We start from the raw sequence: 16,152 nt of genomic DNA on the forward strand, positions 1-16,152 counted from the left end.
ACCACAGACTCAACCTATAAAGTAACCTTCTGGGAGTCTTGCACGAGGACTCCTAAGTCCCTCTGCAGCTCTGATGTTCCACCCTTCTCCCCATTTAGATAATAGTCTGCACTATTGTTCCTTTTACCAAGGTGCATTATGATACATTTCCCAACATCGTATTCCATCTGCCACATTTTTGCCCAATTTTCCAATTTGTCTAAGTCCTGCTGCAATCACATTGCTTCCTCAGCACTACCTACCCCTTCACCTATTTTCTTTTTTTTCCCCTTCACCTATTTTCGTATCATCTGCAAACTTTGCCACAAAACCATCAATTCCATTATCCCAATTATTGACAAGCAATGGGAAAAGCAGCAATTGCAATACTGACCCCTGAGGTACACCACTTGTCACTGGCAGCCAACCAGAAAAGTCCCCTTTTATTCCCACTCACTGTCAGCCATTCTGCTGCATGCCACTATCTTTCCTGTAACGCTACAGGATTTTATCTTGTTAAGCAGCCTCACGTGTAGCACCTTATCAAACGCCTTTTGAAAATCCAAGTAAATGACACCCACTGCCTCTCCTTTGTCTGCCCTGCTTGTTACTTCCTCTAAGGACTCTAACAGATTTGTCAGGCAAGATTTCCTTTGGCAGAAACCATGCTGACTTGGACTTATTTTATCATTAGTCTCCAAGTACCTCGAAACCTCATCCTTAATAATAGACTCTAAAGCTTTCCCAACCACTGAGGTTAGACTAACTGGCCTACAATTTCTTTTATTTTGCTTCCTCCTTTCTTAAAGAGTGGTATGAAACTTGCAATCTTCCAGTCCTCCAGGACCATGCCAAAATCAAGTGATTCTTGAACGATCATGACCAATGCATCTATTATCTCTTCAGCAACCTCTCTCAGGACTCTGGGATGTGGTCCATCCGGCCCAGGTGACTTATTCACCTTAAGACCTTTGAGACTGCCTAGCACTTTTTTTCCTTTGTAATAGCAATGGCACTCACAGATCCCTGGTATACTGCTAGTGTCTTCTACAGTGAAGACAGATGTAAAGTACCCATTAAGTTCATCTGCTATTTCTTTGTCCCCCATTACTACTTCACCAGCATCATTTTCCAGTGGTCCAATATCAACCTCCCTTTTACGCCTTGTAAAACCGAAAGAACTTTTGGTATCCTGCTTTATATTGTTGGCTAGTCTGCCCTCATAGTCCATCTTATAGCTTTTTTAGTTGCCTTTTGTTGGGATTTTAAAAGCCACCCAATCACCCAACTTCCCACTCACTTTTGCTACCTTATATGCCCTTTCCTTTATGCAGCCCTTAACTTCCTTTGTCATCCACAGTTGCCTATCCCTGCCATTTGAGAACTTCTTCCGCTGTGGGACATATCTATTCTGCGCCTTGTGAACTATTCCAGAATAGGGGCATTAATTTAGAAATGAGATGAGGAGGAACTTCTTTAGTCAGAGAGTAGTGAATCTGTGGAACTTGTTGCCACAGATGGCTGGGGAGGCCAAGTCATTGGATATATGTAAGGCGAGGTTGATAGATTCTTGATTAGTCAGGGCATGAAATGTTACGGGGAGAAGGCAGGAGATTGAGGCTGAAAAGGAAATGGATCAACCATGATGAAATGGTGGAGCAGACACAATGGACCAAATGGCCTAATTTTGCTCCTATATCTTCTGGTGTTACTTTATCTCACGAATTAAAAATAAGACATGCTCATTCTGGCTTGATGTGAAAACTAAAACACCACCCTACATAATATTTCTGATGAGGTGTCTAGAAATATCAAATATATAAACAAGGCATGATTTAAGTTTGCTTGTGTTCAATACGGTATACTTTCATCAATACCAAAGTAGACATTACGTGTAACCCTCAGGTTAAAGTCTGGACGATTATTTTATGGGAAAAGGCTAAAATTGCAGAACCTCCAGTGAGCATCACTTCATTCCTACCTTTATAAAGTTTTACCTTTGTATAGCATCTTCTACAATCCTTTCAGTAATCCTAAAGTCTGCATCCAATTAAGTACTTTTGAACAAATAAGTTCCCACAAGTGCCAATATGACAATGACCAGGTTTAGTAAAATTGAATGAGGTATTAAGTATTAGCCAGAACATCACAAATCATTCCTCCATCCTTCAAAAATGCCAGTGCCTTTTTTTGTGACAACGAAGACAGATTTCACCCTGCAGTGACACTCCCTCAGCATTACACTGGAAGTAATCTGAACTTGGTTACTCAAGACTCTGCAGTAGGATTTGAATCCGCAACCTCTGATCTTAAAATTTTTGTATACATAAATAGGAGTACAATGCCAGCCGTTCAGGATCATTTACAGAAGTTGTTCAGAAAAGCATTATTTTAATAACCAACCCCTTGCCCCTAGACCCACCACTCAGTCAGACTTATTCCGCGCCTTCTCTAGGATGGATATTTAATAATCCATTCACACGCAACCGTACAGAGCCGTCCTTTTCACGTAAAACAATAAATTTCTGTTAGAATATATTCACCTTGTTTAGAAAAGGACTCATGCTGCAGATATCCCGGACAAAATTACTGGACGCGGCCGAACTTCTACCGGAAACCCGCTCTGAAATCTCCCCCAACAGCGTCAAAGACTCAGAACCTACGTTCCGGGTTCAGTGCAGTTCACGAAATCCCTTTGGGATAAAATAAAACTGGAACAATAAAGAATGATAAATTGAAAGGAGAATTTACATTGAATTGAGACAGAAAATTTTGTTTACTATAGATACATTTGTGCTTTTGCCCGAAATATCAGTGAGACAACCAAAGCTATTCAATTGCTTCCGATGCAAAATTTTGCTTAGAAAAAACACTTATGCTTGTTTCTTTATAAAGAAGAAAATTTATATTTAAATAGGATAGATTTATTGATGTAATGAAAAATTCTTAATTTTTATTTTGTTATATATTGTGTAATTTGGCAATAATATGTTTTGTTTTGCCCATTTTCCATAAAATTTATGCATTTCTGCCAACTTGTAACTGGATATACTGATGTGATGGATTCTTAAAAGTGCATGGATCAATTTTCTGTCACCAGTCAGGTTAACGTACTGTACTGAGTGCAAAACAAAACTTACAGCCACTATAAAAATTAGTAATTTTTCTAGCTCTAAGATGCATAACGCAAATGGTCTTTCATTTTGACAAGATTCTTAACGATGGTTATTTCAGATCCAGAAAAAAAATCACACCGGGCACTTGGTGTTACTTAGTCAACTGAGTTCACATCACATCAAAGCCCAATACTGCAGAATGCTTATGCTCTGAGGTGTGCAGAGGACCGCATGAATCATTTTCAAGGTCGTCTAAAGATGGGCACATGACTGTGCAGGAAAATGGAAGGAAATGGGCATTGTGTACACAGAAAGGATTAGTTCAGTCAGCCATTTGATTACTAACTTAATTAGTTTGACACAACACTGTGGGTCAAAGCATTTGTTCCTGTTCTGTTAAGTTCTATGTTCTATGATGGATCCTGGACCCAACATATGATGTCTCACCCAAACAGCCCCAATTATTCTCTTGGTGTTGCACCTGGCCTCTGTCTCACTTTACTGTTCCCCCCAACTCATAACTGTTTCTCCATTTTGTTCCACCTAACAGCCATTTCTAATGCAATCTTTACTTTCATCTCATCTGCCAATTATCTCCCTCCTGCCAAACATAGTAAACAATTTACTGACCCTTCTGCTAGGACTGACAGCATAACCACTTTATCGACAGTAGTCTATAGCCCCTGTGCGTCTGCTCTGAAACCTGACAGTACACCGGTGAAATGCTGGGATCTATTTTACAGTAAAAATGTAAGTTGTTGCTACTTCTGCCATGAATTTAGTAATCGATTTTGTTACTCTTTGTTCCCCTTCCTTACCATCCCCAATGTGGAAATTCACATTTAGTTATATTACCAAGCTGTAGTATGTTACAAACAATACTATTAGAGTTTAATTTGAAAAGATAAAACTGATTGGTATAACTATGATTGGTGGCTACCACAGGGCACAGAACATTTAAGTGATGGAGATAATAGCATTAGAAGCTTTAATTTAAGCTCTTTTAGTTTTCACCGCATTCAATATATTATGTTCCTGACATCTCCTTGCGTGAGATGGCAACCTGCAGCTATTTTTCTTATTACTGACTCTCGGGTAATCCAATATCACAATCACTGATTTAATTACGCCCTGGCGTAACACCTGTGTACATTTATGCTGATGTATCATATTGAATTAACAAGGGCATGTGTGCATGCAAACTTTACGAAATCCCTCAAAGACAATTTTCACCCCTGACCATGGTGACCAAAACTGCTTACCTTCCACAACATAAAGTCAGTGATCTCTGCTATTTGCTTGTACTTGAATGCATTTTTTTAAGTGAAGGTTGGCATGCAGCGGAAAGGAGGATGCACTTAACAGTATTTATAGCTGCAACAACATTGCCACTGTATCAGTGGCTCAAAGGATAACATGGGAATTACTTATAGATTTCTGATCTTGCTCGTCCCTGTTTCACATTTGCCATCATCATTATGTGCCGTGTTGTATGTCATAGTTGACTATGGTCTTTCCACGACCATAATTGTTCGGCAAATTTTTCCACAGACACCATTTGCTATTGTCTTCAACTGGGCAGTGTTCTTACAAGACAGTATTAATACTCTTCAGAGGCTGTCTGCCTGGTATCAATGATCACACAACCAGGACTTGTGAGATGCACCAGCTGCTCACACGGCCCTCCACCACCGGCTCCCATGACTTCTCGTGACCCTGATCAGTGGTGGGGGTGTGCTGTGGGTAGGGTGGTGCTAGGCAGGTGCTGCATCTCACCGAAGAGTTACCTGCAGGCTAGAGGAGGGGAGGAGCGCCTTACATCTTTAATAGAGACATCTCTCCAATCCACCATTTGGAACCTTCACGTTAATCTTGTCTGTCTTGGTAGCCTCCAAGCTGATGGCATGAACATTGATTTCGCTATCTTCCGGTAATTTCTCCCCACAACCCCTTCCCTCTTCTATCATCCCCCAGTCTGGCTCCCCTCTTACCCATTCTCTTCTCCTCACTTGCCTACCAGCTCCCTCTGGTGCCCCTCTTCCTTCCCTTTCTCCCATGGTCCTCTCTCCTCTCCTATCATATTCCCTCTTCTTCACCTTTCCCACTGATCACCTCCCAGTTTCTCAGTTCATCCTCCCTCCTCCGCCTAACACCTAGTTTATCTCTTCCTCTCCCCTCACCCTCTTAACCTGGCTTCTTTCCCCTTCCTTTCCCATCTTGAAGAAAGGTCTTGAAACGTTGACTGTTTATTCATCTCCATGGATGCTGCCTGATGTGCTGAGTTCCTCCAACATTTTGTGTTTGATGCTCTGTGAAGGTTTTCTCTGTGGCAAGGAAATGAGGCATCACCACATCAAAAAGAAAAGGATTTCATGGCTCGATATATTGTCTCCTAAAACTCACAAAGGAGCAATGCTCTTAGAGGCACCAGTTTACTGAGGACACCAACACTGCAGGAGAACCTATATCTAATTCTAAAGCTACATCACCATAACACCATAAGACATAGGAGTAAAATTAGACCATATGGCCCATCAAGTCTGCTCCACCATTTAATCATAGTTGATTCTTTTTTTTTCCCTCCTCATCCCCACTCCGCAGCCTTTTCCAAGTAATCTTTTATACTGTGGCCAATCAGGAACCTATCAAGCTTTGTCTTAAATACACCCAATGACCTGGCCTCCACAACTGCCTGTGGTAATAAATTCCACAACTTCACTATCCCCTGGCTAAATATATTTCTCCACATCTCTGTTTTAACTGGATGCCCCTCTTGAAATTTTCTCACTGCCATTTGCTAAGGTCTGTCAGAATTCCCCAAAGACTTGTCCAGTTCTATCATGTATGAAACATTGTGTCATAGGTTCATGCGTTATTTGATGCCCAGGACATAAATGGACATGAATAACAATCTGAAGAAGGACATGCTCAGTATTTGTTCCATCTTCTTCTTCCCCCACTTTTTCAACCCACTCGTATAATTTGGCAACTTTCACCATGCAAGTTAATCATTGCTCGGCCCTGCCGATGTTTCTGAATTGAATCACTGTCTCCAGATGAAGCAGAAAGGCAGAAACTTGGCAGTGTTGTAAAATACAAAACAGCTTACACAAAAACATGAGGATACAACAGAAATTTTCTTGAAGGAATCAAAGAAGCTAATAATTAAATATCTAACGTTTCATAAACTTTACTTGTATTTGATGCCACTTAATTTTCTCCCCAAGATTTAACTTGCACTTGTTTTAATGTTCTATGCTATAGTTATTCCATCAAGATTAATGCTGACTGTATCCTTCAGTCAACCCAAACAAGATGATATCACTTCTTTCTAGCTTCATTAAGATGTAATCAACTAACCAGCAAGTACCAGCCAAAGAGTACCAGCTACTGTAGCTAAGTGCACCGGAAATCGAAGGAGTCTATTTATCATCTTTTGTTCAAGAGCCTGATGATTGAGGGGTAGTAAGTGCCCTTGAACCTGATGGTGTGAGTCCTGAGGCTTTTGTACCTTCTACCTGATGGCAGCAGTGAGGAAAGAGCATGGCCTGGGTCTTGAGGATCTTTGAAGATGGATGCTGCTTTTCCACGACAATGTTTCATGTAGATGTGCTGAATGGTTGGGAGGGCTTTACCCATGATGTACTGGGGAGAACCCATTACCTTTTGTAGGATTTTCCATTTAAAGTTATTTGTGTTCCCATACCAGGCCATAATGCATCCAGTCAGCAAACTTTCCACCAAACATCTATAGAAGTTTGTCAAGATTTTTGATGACATGCTGAAACTCCGCAGACACCTAAGGAAGTAGAAGCGCTGTCGTGCTTTCTTTGCAATTACGTTACAGTGTATGATGGGCCCAGGACAGGTCCTCTGTGATAGTGACACCCAGGAGTGTAAAGTTACTGATATTCTTCAGCTTTGATGCTCCGATGAGTACTGGTGCATGGACCTCTGGTTTCCCTCACCTGAAGTCTACAGTCAGTTCCTTGGTCTTGCTGACATTGAGTGAGAGTTTGTTGTTATGACACCACTCAGCCAAATTTTCAATTTACCTCCTGTATGCTGATTCATCGCCACCTTTGGTGCAGCCCACAACAGAGGTGTCATCAGCAAACTTGAACATGGCATTGGAGCTGTACTGAGCCACACAGTTATAGGTGTAAAGCGAGTAGAGCAGGGGACTAAGTACACATCCCTGCTGATGAAGATCGTGCAGGACACATTGTTGCCAGTCCAAGCTGACTGGGCTCTACAAGTGAGGAAATCCAGCATCCAATTGCACAAGAGGTCTTGAGGCCCAGGTCTTGGAGTTTACTCATGAGTTTTAAGGGGATGATGGTGTAGGGTAATGTAATTGGGAGAAATGTTCTTAACTCACAACCACCAACATTGTTGGGGTTTCACTTTAAGAGGCTGGTGTGACATGATGCTGTCATTGTGTAAAAAGCTTTTAGTGCACTTTTGAAGTTCAAGTTTTGGAGTTCAATAAGATGCATTACGGGTTTCATCAAACATAAAACGCCTCACTTTGTTTTATTTTCAGAAACCTACATTGGTGACCCCGATGCTCCAGGACGATTCTGGAGTTATTGAACATGTCAGCCAACGCAGTCGCTTTGAAACTGCTGGAGTTTTGGGAGCAAAATGCTGTCACTTTGAGTTTCTGCACATGCCACTTAGACTGAAAAATGTAGCACAGACTTTCCAATGGCTGATGGACTCCGTATTAAAAGACTTAGATTTTCTTTTTGCTTACCTGGATGACATACTTGTCGCCAGTGCATCCAAATCTGAACACGTATCTCATCTCCGTACACCTTTTGAGCGCCTAAACCAACACGGGTTGATTATTAACCCTGTTAAATGCCAGTTTAGATTGTCAACCATCGACTTTCTTGGCCATCGCATCTCCACAGAAGGTGCGAAACCCCTCCCAAAGGTAGCCGCTAGTATGGATTTCCCACCGCCCCACACGACTAACAAATGCAAATGACTGGAGTTTTTAGGCAAGGTGGATTTCTATCACCGCTTCATTCCGTGAGCTGCTGAACTTCTGCTTCCCCTGTATCGTGTGCTTAAAGGCAAAAACCCTTAACCACGTGCTTAACTGGTCAGTGGACATGGCCAGGGCACTTTATGATACCAGATGAGCTCTACTGGCACACTCATAGCCATTACTACTGATGCCTCAGACTATGCTGCGGGTGCTGTGCACGAACATTTGCTCGGAGGTGTGTGGCAGCTGATCGCCTTCTTCAGTAAGCAGCTCTGTCCCTCCGAAAGGAAGTACAGCATGTTTCACCATGAGCTTCTCGATCTCCATCTACCATTCTGCCATTTTTGTTTTCTTCTAGAGGGTCGCCGTTTTACGGTGTTCGCTGACCACAAACCCCTCATGCGCACGATGGGCATAATATCCGACCCTTGTCCTGCACAGCAGCAACACTACCTGGCCTACATATCAGAGTTCACAACTGGTATACGACATATCAACGGGAAAAATAATGCCACGGCCGAGAGCCTCTCACAGTCAGCCATTGAGGCCGTACTCATAGGGGTTGATTACGCTAGCATGGCAGCCGACCAAGTTACTGACCCAGAGGTCCAGGCTTACTGAACGGCAGTCACGGGCCTGCAGTTGGCCGATGTTAAGTTCGGGGAAGCTGGGGATTCTCTCTTGTGTGATGTCTCAACTGGTTGCCCTCACCCCATCATGCCCCCAAACATGAAAGACAAAAATTAACCGTCATGTTCAGGCACCACTGCTGCCTTTTGAGGTCCCCGAGCGACAGTTGACCATGTCAATAAGAACCTTGTTGGTCATCTCTCCCCCCCCCCCCCCAAGGTTTCATACACCTTGTTATCATGGTGGACTGTACCATCAGGCAGCCAGAGATCAGTCCTCTAGCATCAACAATGGCCATGGACATGGCTTGGGCGTTCACCAGCACTTGGGTGCTTGGTTTGTCACCCCATGTGAAATCTCCTCTGACAGCATTTCCTGATTCATTTCAGACCTCTGGGTTGCTCAGAACCTTGGCATATCATCTGCAGTCTAATGGCCTATGTGAGTGGCTTCACTACTCCTTAAAGGCTGCTCTGAGGGCTTTCCAGACCGATGCGTGTTGTGCTGATCCTGCTGGGGCTCAGAATTGCTCCAAGAGGACCTGCATTTGTCCTCAGCTGAGGTAGTACATGGGCAGCCATTATGAGTGCCAGGTGGTTCCATTACTGACACCACGACCGCCTGGTTGGCCTCTCAACAGCGTTCCACCCTCCTTAGTAAATTCAATTCCTTTTCACCTGTTGCTATCCCCCATCATGTTGTACAGCACTCTTGGGTCCCTGTTGACCTACATTCCACCTCATTTGTTTTCGTCTGCCATAATGCACACCAACTTCTTAAGCTTCCTTGCGATGGCCTGTTCCACATTTTGGAATAGGAAGAAAAGACATTTATCATAGACAAGAGGGGTAAACCTGAATGTATTTTGGTGGATCACCTTACACAGGCCCAATAAGATTTGGAGTATTCCGCTGCCATGCCCCTGGTGTCACGACATGACCATGAGCATGTCAACATACGTCTGGATGGGTCAGAGGCACCTGCAGTTCTTCCACCCATGGAACACAGGACCTGAGCTGGGTGGCTTGTCTGAGCCAGACAGGTTCACAATGCCGGTCTTACTGAATTCTAGGGGGAGGGCAGCTGTGTAGGGTAACATAATTGGGAGAAATGTACATAATTCACAACAACTGACATTGAGTTTGGGTTTCGCTTTAAGAGGCTGCTCTGAAACTATGACATAATTACATTAAACATTTTAGTGCACTTCAGAGGTGAAGGTTTTGAAGTTCAATAAAATGCTTAAGTGTTCTGTTAAACATAAAATGCCTCACTTCATTTTATTTGTGGAAAACTACAACGGTATTAAACACTAAGTTGTAATCGATAAAAAACATCTTGATGTATGCATCTTTGCTCTTCAGGTGTTTTGGAGTTGCGTTAAGAGCCAATGAGATGGTATCTGCTGTGGACCTGTTCCTCTAGTGGGCAAATTGAAGTGGATCCAAGTCACCTCTCAGACAGGAGATGATACCTTTTAACACTAGCCTCTCAAAACATTTCATCACTGTGGATATAAGTGCCACTGGGCACTTACAAGGGCTTAGTAGTCAATGACAATAGCATAGATTTTCATTTCATGGGATTATCTCAGAAACCATGTTTTAGAGCAGAAGAAAGATCTGTGTGCTAAAAATAAAAGAATGTCATTTGTTACTGGTCTGCCACATAGATGTTTAATGAAAGCCATTTTAAATGAATTAAATTTCAATTTGTACCTAAAGCGGTTTCTCAGGTGCCATTTTTCTGTAGCACAAGTTGTTGCTTTCTGATTTAGCACCTCAGCATTTACTGTATATATGTTAATATGTACTTTATTGTGCAAAAGTCTTCGGCATATTTATATAGCTAGGGTGCATTAGATTTTTGCATAATACTCTAGTAATTTTATGTATTGTATTGTATTGCTGCCACAAAAAAAACAAATCTCATGACCTTTGTGAGTGATGATAAACCTGATTATGATACGTGCCTCTGTTGAGGACTGAGAGTGGGAAGGGGGCAGGGAGAGGGGAATCATGTTTGGGAAAACATGGAAAAGAGAGGGGAGGGAGTGGGAAGCACTAGAGAAACATTCTCTAATGATCAATATATCAATTATTTGGGATCAAATAACTTTTCCTGTTGTCTCAGGGCTGGGTGTGTCTGCACCAGTGCTACCCTCTACCCTGGCACTCCTTCCCTACCATCTGTCCCTCACCCACCTCATGGTGCTGTACCCTTGCTTTTCCCAATGTTCTCTGCTTCTGCCTGATTTACAAACTTGTTCTCTGCTCCACATTATGCAAAAGGTTTGGGAATCTCACCTATATACTTGTATGCGCCTATGACTTTTGCACAGTACTGTACATACAGTGTAATATATGATATACATTTATGTGTGTGTATGTATACTTCTGTGTCATTATATTTGGTATATTATGTATATAACAAAAGTTAATAATAATAAATTTATAAAATATAAGAACATATATTGGGGAAGGACATGGAACAATCTAAAAGATGTCCTTTTGAAAGTACGCTGATGGATGGCATCATGGTGTGGAACAGCAATTTGAGCAGGAATGCAAGAAGCTGCAGAGAGCAGTGTACTCACCCCAACACATCAGAGGCTCAGACATTCCCACCATGTTCATGAGACACTCCTCAAGAAGACAACATCTATCTCCCTCCCCTCCCTCCACCTTTTAAATCTACTTCTCATCTTTATTTCTCCAGTCCTGCCAAAGAGTCTCAGCTGAAACATCAACTCTGCTTTTTTCCATTGATGCTGCTCGGCCTGTGGAGTTCCTCCAGTATTCTGTGTGTGTGGCTTCTATCATCAAGGCATCACTGTTTGGCTCACGCCGTCTTTTCACAGAAACCTCAAGTCCCACCCAGTAAGTTTCCAGATCAACTCCTTTCCCGTTAACCATTTGTTTCCTGAACCAACCTGCTGAACCCTAACCATTACCTCAGCAGAGCAGTATTACGACCACTTTACACTGAAGTGGACTTTGTTTTTTTACCATTCTAATTCTGTTCCTTCGTGTCTAATTTTGTGTAATTTATGTTTTTTATTTGTTTTTGTGCTTGCTGTGTACCTGCTGCTGTGACAAAGCTTTTCATTGCACCTGGGCTTGAATGTACGTGTACATGCAACAATAAACTCCACTTTGACTTTCTCCTCAATCTTAACCCCTTATTGGAGAGAGAGAGAGAGAGAGAGAGAGAGAGAGCTGATTTTGTCTAACTGTGAGGCTTGGAGAAGTGGGAGGAATCCAGCTGATGTCAGAATTAAGTTTTAGTTGACAGAGTAGGCTGGCATAAGCAGGGAAATGGGGAATACTGATACGTTTTCTCCAAAGGGTAAGTCAGGAATCACTCACAGGACTACAGCTTGAACATGGGAGGCTGCAATCAGTAAGAGATTTCTGCAGGTGAACTGAAGGAATCATTCAGAGTTGCATTGGTTGCTTTTTAAATGATCAGATTTGGGTAGTGCTGAATTGTTACCCAGCACTGCCTCTGGTGAATTCTTGAGAAATCTTATTGACTTACATTTGTTAAAAATTATACACTGTCCATTGAAAAGAATGATGCTTTAAGGGAAACACAGAACAAAATAACTCATTATTAAATCGATATTCAATTGTAACTGAAAGAGTGTTTTATAAAGTCTAGTTTCACTGATCAATAATGGAATTGCCCTATTACTTTCTCATACATCTCCCCCCCCCCCACCTTTTCTCCATCTGTTATTCTTCTCTTTCATCTCTCTATCTATTATTCACCTGGCGCAGACATCCAACTCCACCCCTGCTCAGCTCCCCCACCTGACACTACCTTACTCCCCTCCTCATTTCACCAATCACCTCAAAGGCCTTTTTTTTTTGCCACTCCCCGTTCTCCTCTCTATGCTGGCCATTTCACCTCTCTACCTCAGTCCTGATACAGTGTCTCTTTCCTCCCACCCACTGCTGCTGCTTAACCTGCTGAGTTCTTCCAGAATCAGAATCAGGTTTAATATCACCAGCATATATTGTGAAATTTGTTAACTTTGTGGCAGCAGTACAATGCAATACACGATAAATATAGAAAAATGTGTATTTCTGTAGCTTCTTTCGATCTTGTGCAGATGCACCCCCATACCAGATGATGATGACACAATCTGTCAGATTGTGTGTAGCTCCTGATTCCAGCATCTGCAGTCTCTTGTGCCTTTATAACTGAGTAAATATTCACTTACTCCAAAGAATTTAAGCTATTATAATTTTGGACAGTGCAAGCTGTGGTATGGTCCATGTGGCATGGTAGTATAGTGGTTCGACTAACGCTGTGCAGCATCACGATCTGGGTTCAAATCCCGTCACTCCTTTGTGTAAGGAGTTTGTGTTCTCTCCATAACCACATGGTTTTCCTCTGGTTATCTCCCACATTCTAAAGACACATGGGTTAGTGTTAGTAAGTTGTGAGCCTGCCATGTTGGTGCCAAAAGCATGAAGACAATTCCAGGCTTCTCCAGCACAATCCTCGAACTGTGTTGGTCATTGATGCAAAACATCACGTTTCACTGAATGTTTCAATGCTAATCCTTTAATTGTTCTTCATTTACTGTGTTAAAACAGAGTTCCCTTGCTTGTCTGTGATCGTTTGAAAATGTTTTGGTGTGGTTAAAAGTGGTTTGTCTCGTTTAGCAGGATTTGATTCTTTTCACTGTGCATATCAATGATTTGAATTTAAAACTAGAATAAGTATTAGAAAGGTCTCCAGATGATATCAAAATAATTTGCATAATTAATTCCTTAGAAGACGAAAGGAAGCTACCTCGGGATATTTATAGGACAGAGGAATGGACTAAACAAGAAACAGGTAGAAATTGCTTGAACTATGTGTAAGGCAATAAATTTTGGTTAAAGGAAAAAATAACAGCAATTATACTCTGAAAGGCAGGAAACATTCTGTGGGAGAAGATAGAGGAATTTAGAATAATAGTTCACTGAACATTAAAGGCAGCATTAAAGGTCAATGGGGCTGTTAATGCTAATGGGTTTTTGTGTAGAAAATAAAACCTCAGAGGGAATGATGATCTTGTGAAGGCCTTAATAATATCACAGGCCATTGTCTGTATTACTGGGCTATACATCGTAGGAAGGATATTAAGAATTTAAAGAGGGTATTATTCATTTTCTCTGCAATGTTGCCTGGTATAAGGAAATACAGTTGACTCTATATTTATTTGAAGAATGGGTAGGACTCTTAAGTTTTAAAACATCAGATAAATGGAGCAGTACAGAATGAGGTAAACTCCTTCTGTTTGTAGGAGGTTCAAGAATGAAGAGCAATTGGTACAAGATAATGTGGTTTAGAAGAGAGCAGAATAAAAGAAAAATAACACTTTGATCTATGGCAGGGGTCAGCAACCTTTACCACTGAAAGAGCCACTTGGACCCGTTTCCCACAGAAAAGAAAACACTGGGAGCCGCAAAACCCGTTTGACATTTAAAATGAAATAACACTGCATACAACGTTTTTTTTTGCCTTTATGCTATGTATAAACAAACTATAATGTGTTGCATTTATGAAATTGATGAACTCCTGCAGAGAAAACGAAATTACATTTCTGCATGCAACAAAAACATTTTGAACTCCGAAAAAAAGACGTTGGGTTGAAAGTTACTTTTAAGTAAAATATTCAATGTCTATTTGAGTCCTTCTTGTATTTATGAAAAACGCCGAACTTAAATTTTCCGCCAGCAGCAAACCAAAAATAACGTCAGCCAGCTGTCATCCTGAAAAATGAAAGGACTATTTCACTGAACTATGAAAAAATATGAATATAAGTAAAATAATAGGCAATTAAAATATTTATCATACTTGGTTAATGGGATTTCTGCTCCTGGACCTCAGCGCACAGCGTCTGCACATCAGGGCTGTATGATGTCACCTTCATCTTTACACAGGATCGCAAGCTGTCATCTGTGAGGTTTTCAATATCACTCCATTTGTGTTTCTGAGCAAGAACGGCCTTCTGACGGGCAACATCTTCAAGGTCTGCTGTCAAGCGTCTAAACTTGGACACCCATATGTCTTTGTCGGCTATGTCGGCCAGTTCCATCTCAAGATCAGGTTGACTCACACCTGCCAATGCAGTCGTATTCAGTAGGGAAGGATCGATGCTTAAGGGAGTGACCGGGAAGGATAATGTGTTTTTTTCCTCTCTGAACTCACAGAAGCGTTTCCCAAACGATGTTTGCATTGCGATGATTGCAGAATGTAAATACTCCGAAATTATCATGTCGTGACCTTGTTTGAACTCTCTCAAATTGGGGAAGTGAGACAAAGTGCCTTTCTGTAAATCTCTGGCAAGCACTGTCAACTTGCGCTCGAATGCCAAAACATCCTCCAACATGTGCAGGGCTGTACGTTCTTTCCCCTGAAGAGCTGTGTTCAGCGTGTTCAGGTGCGCTGTCATGTCTACCATGAAGTGTAGCTTTTCCAGCCACTCTGGCTGTTCCAGCTCAGGAAAGGTGAGCCCTTTGCTGCCCAGGAAAGTTTTCACTTCTTCCAGACACGCGACAAAGCGTTTCAGCACCTTCCGTCTGGACAGCCAGCGATAAAAACACGTTGTAGCGGTGTCAGTAAACTGCAGTCAAAGATAGCTTTATTCGAACTAAACAGCCTTGCTTTTAAGCCTCCCTCAACCCAGCCCCCATGGACGCAGATGCTGCAAAAGACGCGTACTCACAAACCCCCGTAGGCTATCTCCCTTAGCCGGAATGCCGGCTAATTGTGAGCTGTTTCGGATGTGGCAGGAAATGTACAAGATCACCATAATTACATTTCAAAAGCTAACAAACTAACATAAAATACATTTTAATTAAATACTGACCAATTATTTCCCAAAGCCACAGGGAGCCGCAGCACAGAGGTGAAAGAGCCACAAATGGCTCGGGAGCCGCAGGTTGCCGACCCCCGATCTATGGCAAGGGTTCCCAACCTTTCTTATGCCATGTACCAATACCATTAGGCAAGGGGTGTGTGGACCAATGGTAGGGTACCCCTGATCTATGGCAACATTTGCAGGCTGCCCCCAGCACAATCCTTGAACTGGACATCGACACTGAATGATGAATTTCACTGTACGTTTCGATGTTTTGGTGTACATGTGATAAATTAAGCTTAACTTTAAATTTTTATACAATCTCCTGGTTTGGTTTTGATCTCTTGACTAGGTCATAGAATTTTTACTTGATGTAGTATTTATTTCTGGTTTTTTGTCCACTTTCAGGAAATTACTTGGCCTGTGGGGCTATGTAGTAATTTCTATATGTATAATTGAATGTGTATAGTTGATCATTCTTCTCGTCAAAGACAGCTGCGGTCATAGTGCTTCTGGGGCTTAAGTAATTGTTTATTTTTTAGACAGATGCCAATTTGGTTGATCTC

The 16,152-nt window shown here is 41.9% G+C and overlaps 2 protein-coding genes across 2 annotated transcripts in view; both read right to left on the reverse strand.

The window, feature by feature from the left end:
- mrpl48 (mitochondrial ribosomal protein L48) overlaps nucleotides 1-2,623 on the reverse strand; it is a 43,847-nt gene extending 41,224 nt beyond the window's left edge. The window contains exon 1 of the mRNA XM_059963943.1: nucleotides 2,523-2,623. Within this exon, the coding sequence (XP_059819926.1) occupies nucleotides 2,523-2,543 (21 nt within the window). The 5' untranslated portion in view covers nucleotides 2,544-2,623. The remainder of the gene's footprint in view (nucleotides 1-2,522) is intronic.
- An 11,526-nt stretch (nucleotides 2,624-14,149) lies between these two features.
- LOC132390727 (general transcription factor II-I repeat domain-containing protein 2-like) lies at nucleotides 14,150-15,668 on the reverse strand. The gene is made up of 2 exons (XM_059963280.1): nucleotides 14,581-15,668; nucleotides 14,150-14,495 (listed from the first exon to the last, which is right to left on the reverse strand). Exon 1 carries the CDS (start codon nucleotides 15,185-15,187, stop codon nucleotides 14,585-14,587), a length of 603 nt encoding a protein of 200 aa, XP_059819263.1. The 5' UTR covers nucleotides 15,188-15,668; the 3' UTR covers nucleotides 14,150-14,495; nucleotides 14,581-14,584.
- Nucleotides 15,669-16,152: the final 484 nt, after the last annotated feature.

This window comes from Hypanus sabinus, chromosome 3 (assembly GCF_030144855.1).
Source record: "Hypanus sabinus isolate sHypSab1 chromosome 3, sHypSab1.hap1, whole genome shotgun sequence".
NCBI classification, from domain to species: Eukaryota; Metazoa; Chordata; class Chondrichthyes; order Myliobatiformes; family Dasyatidae; genus Hypanus; species Hypanus sabinus.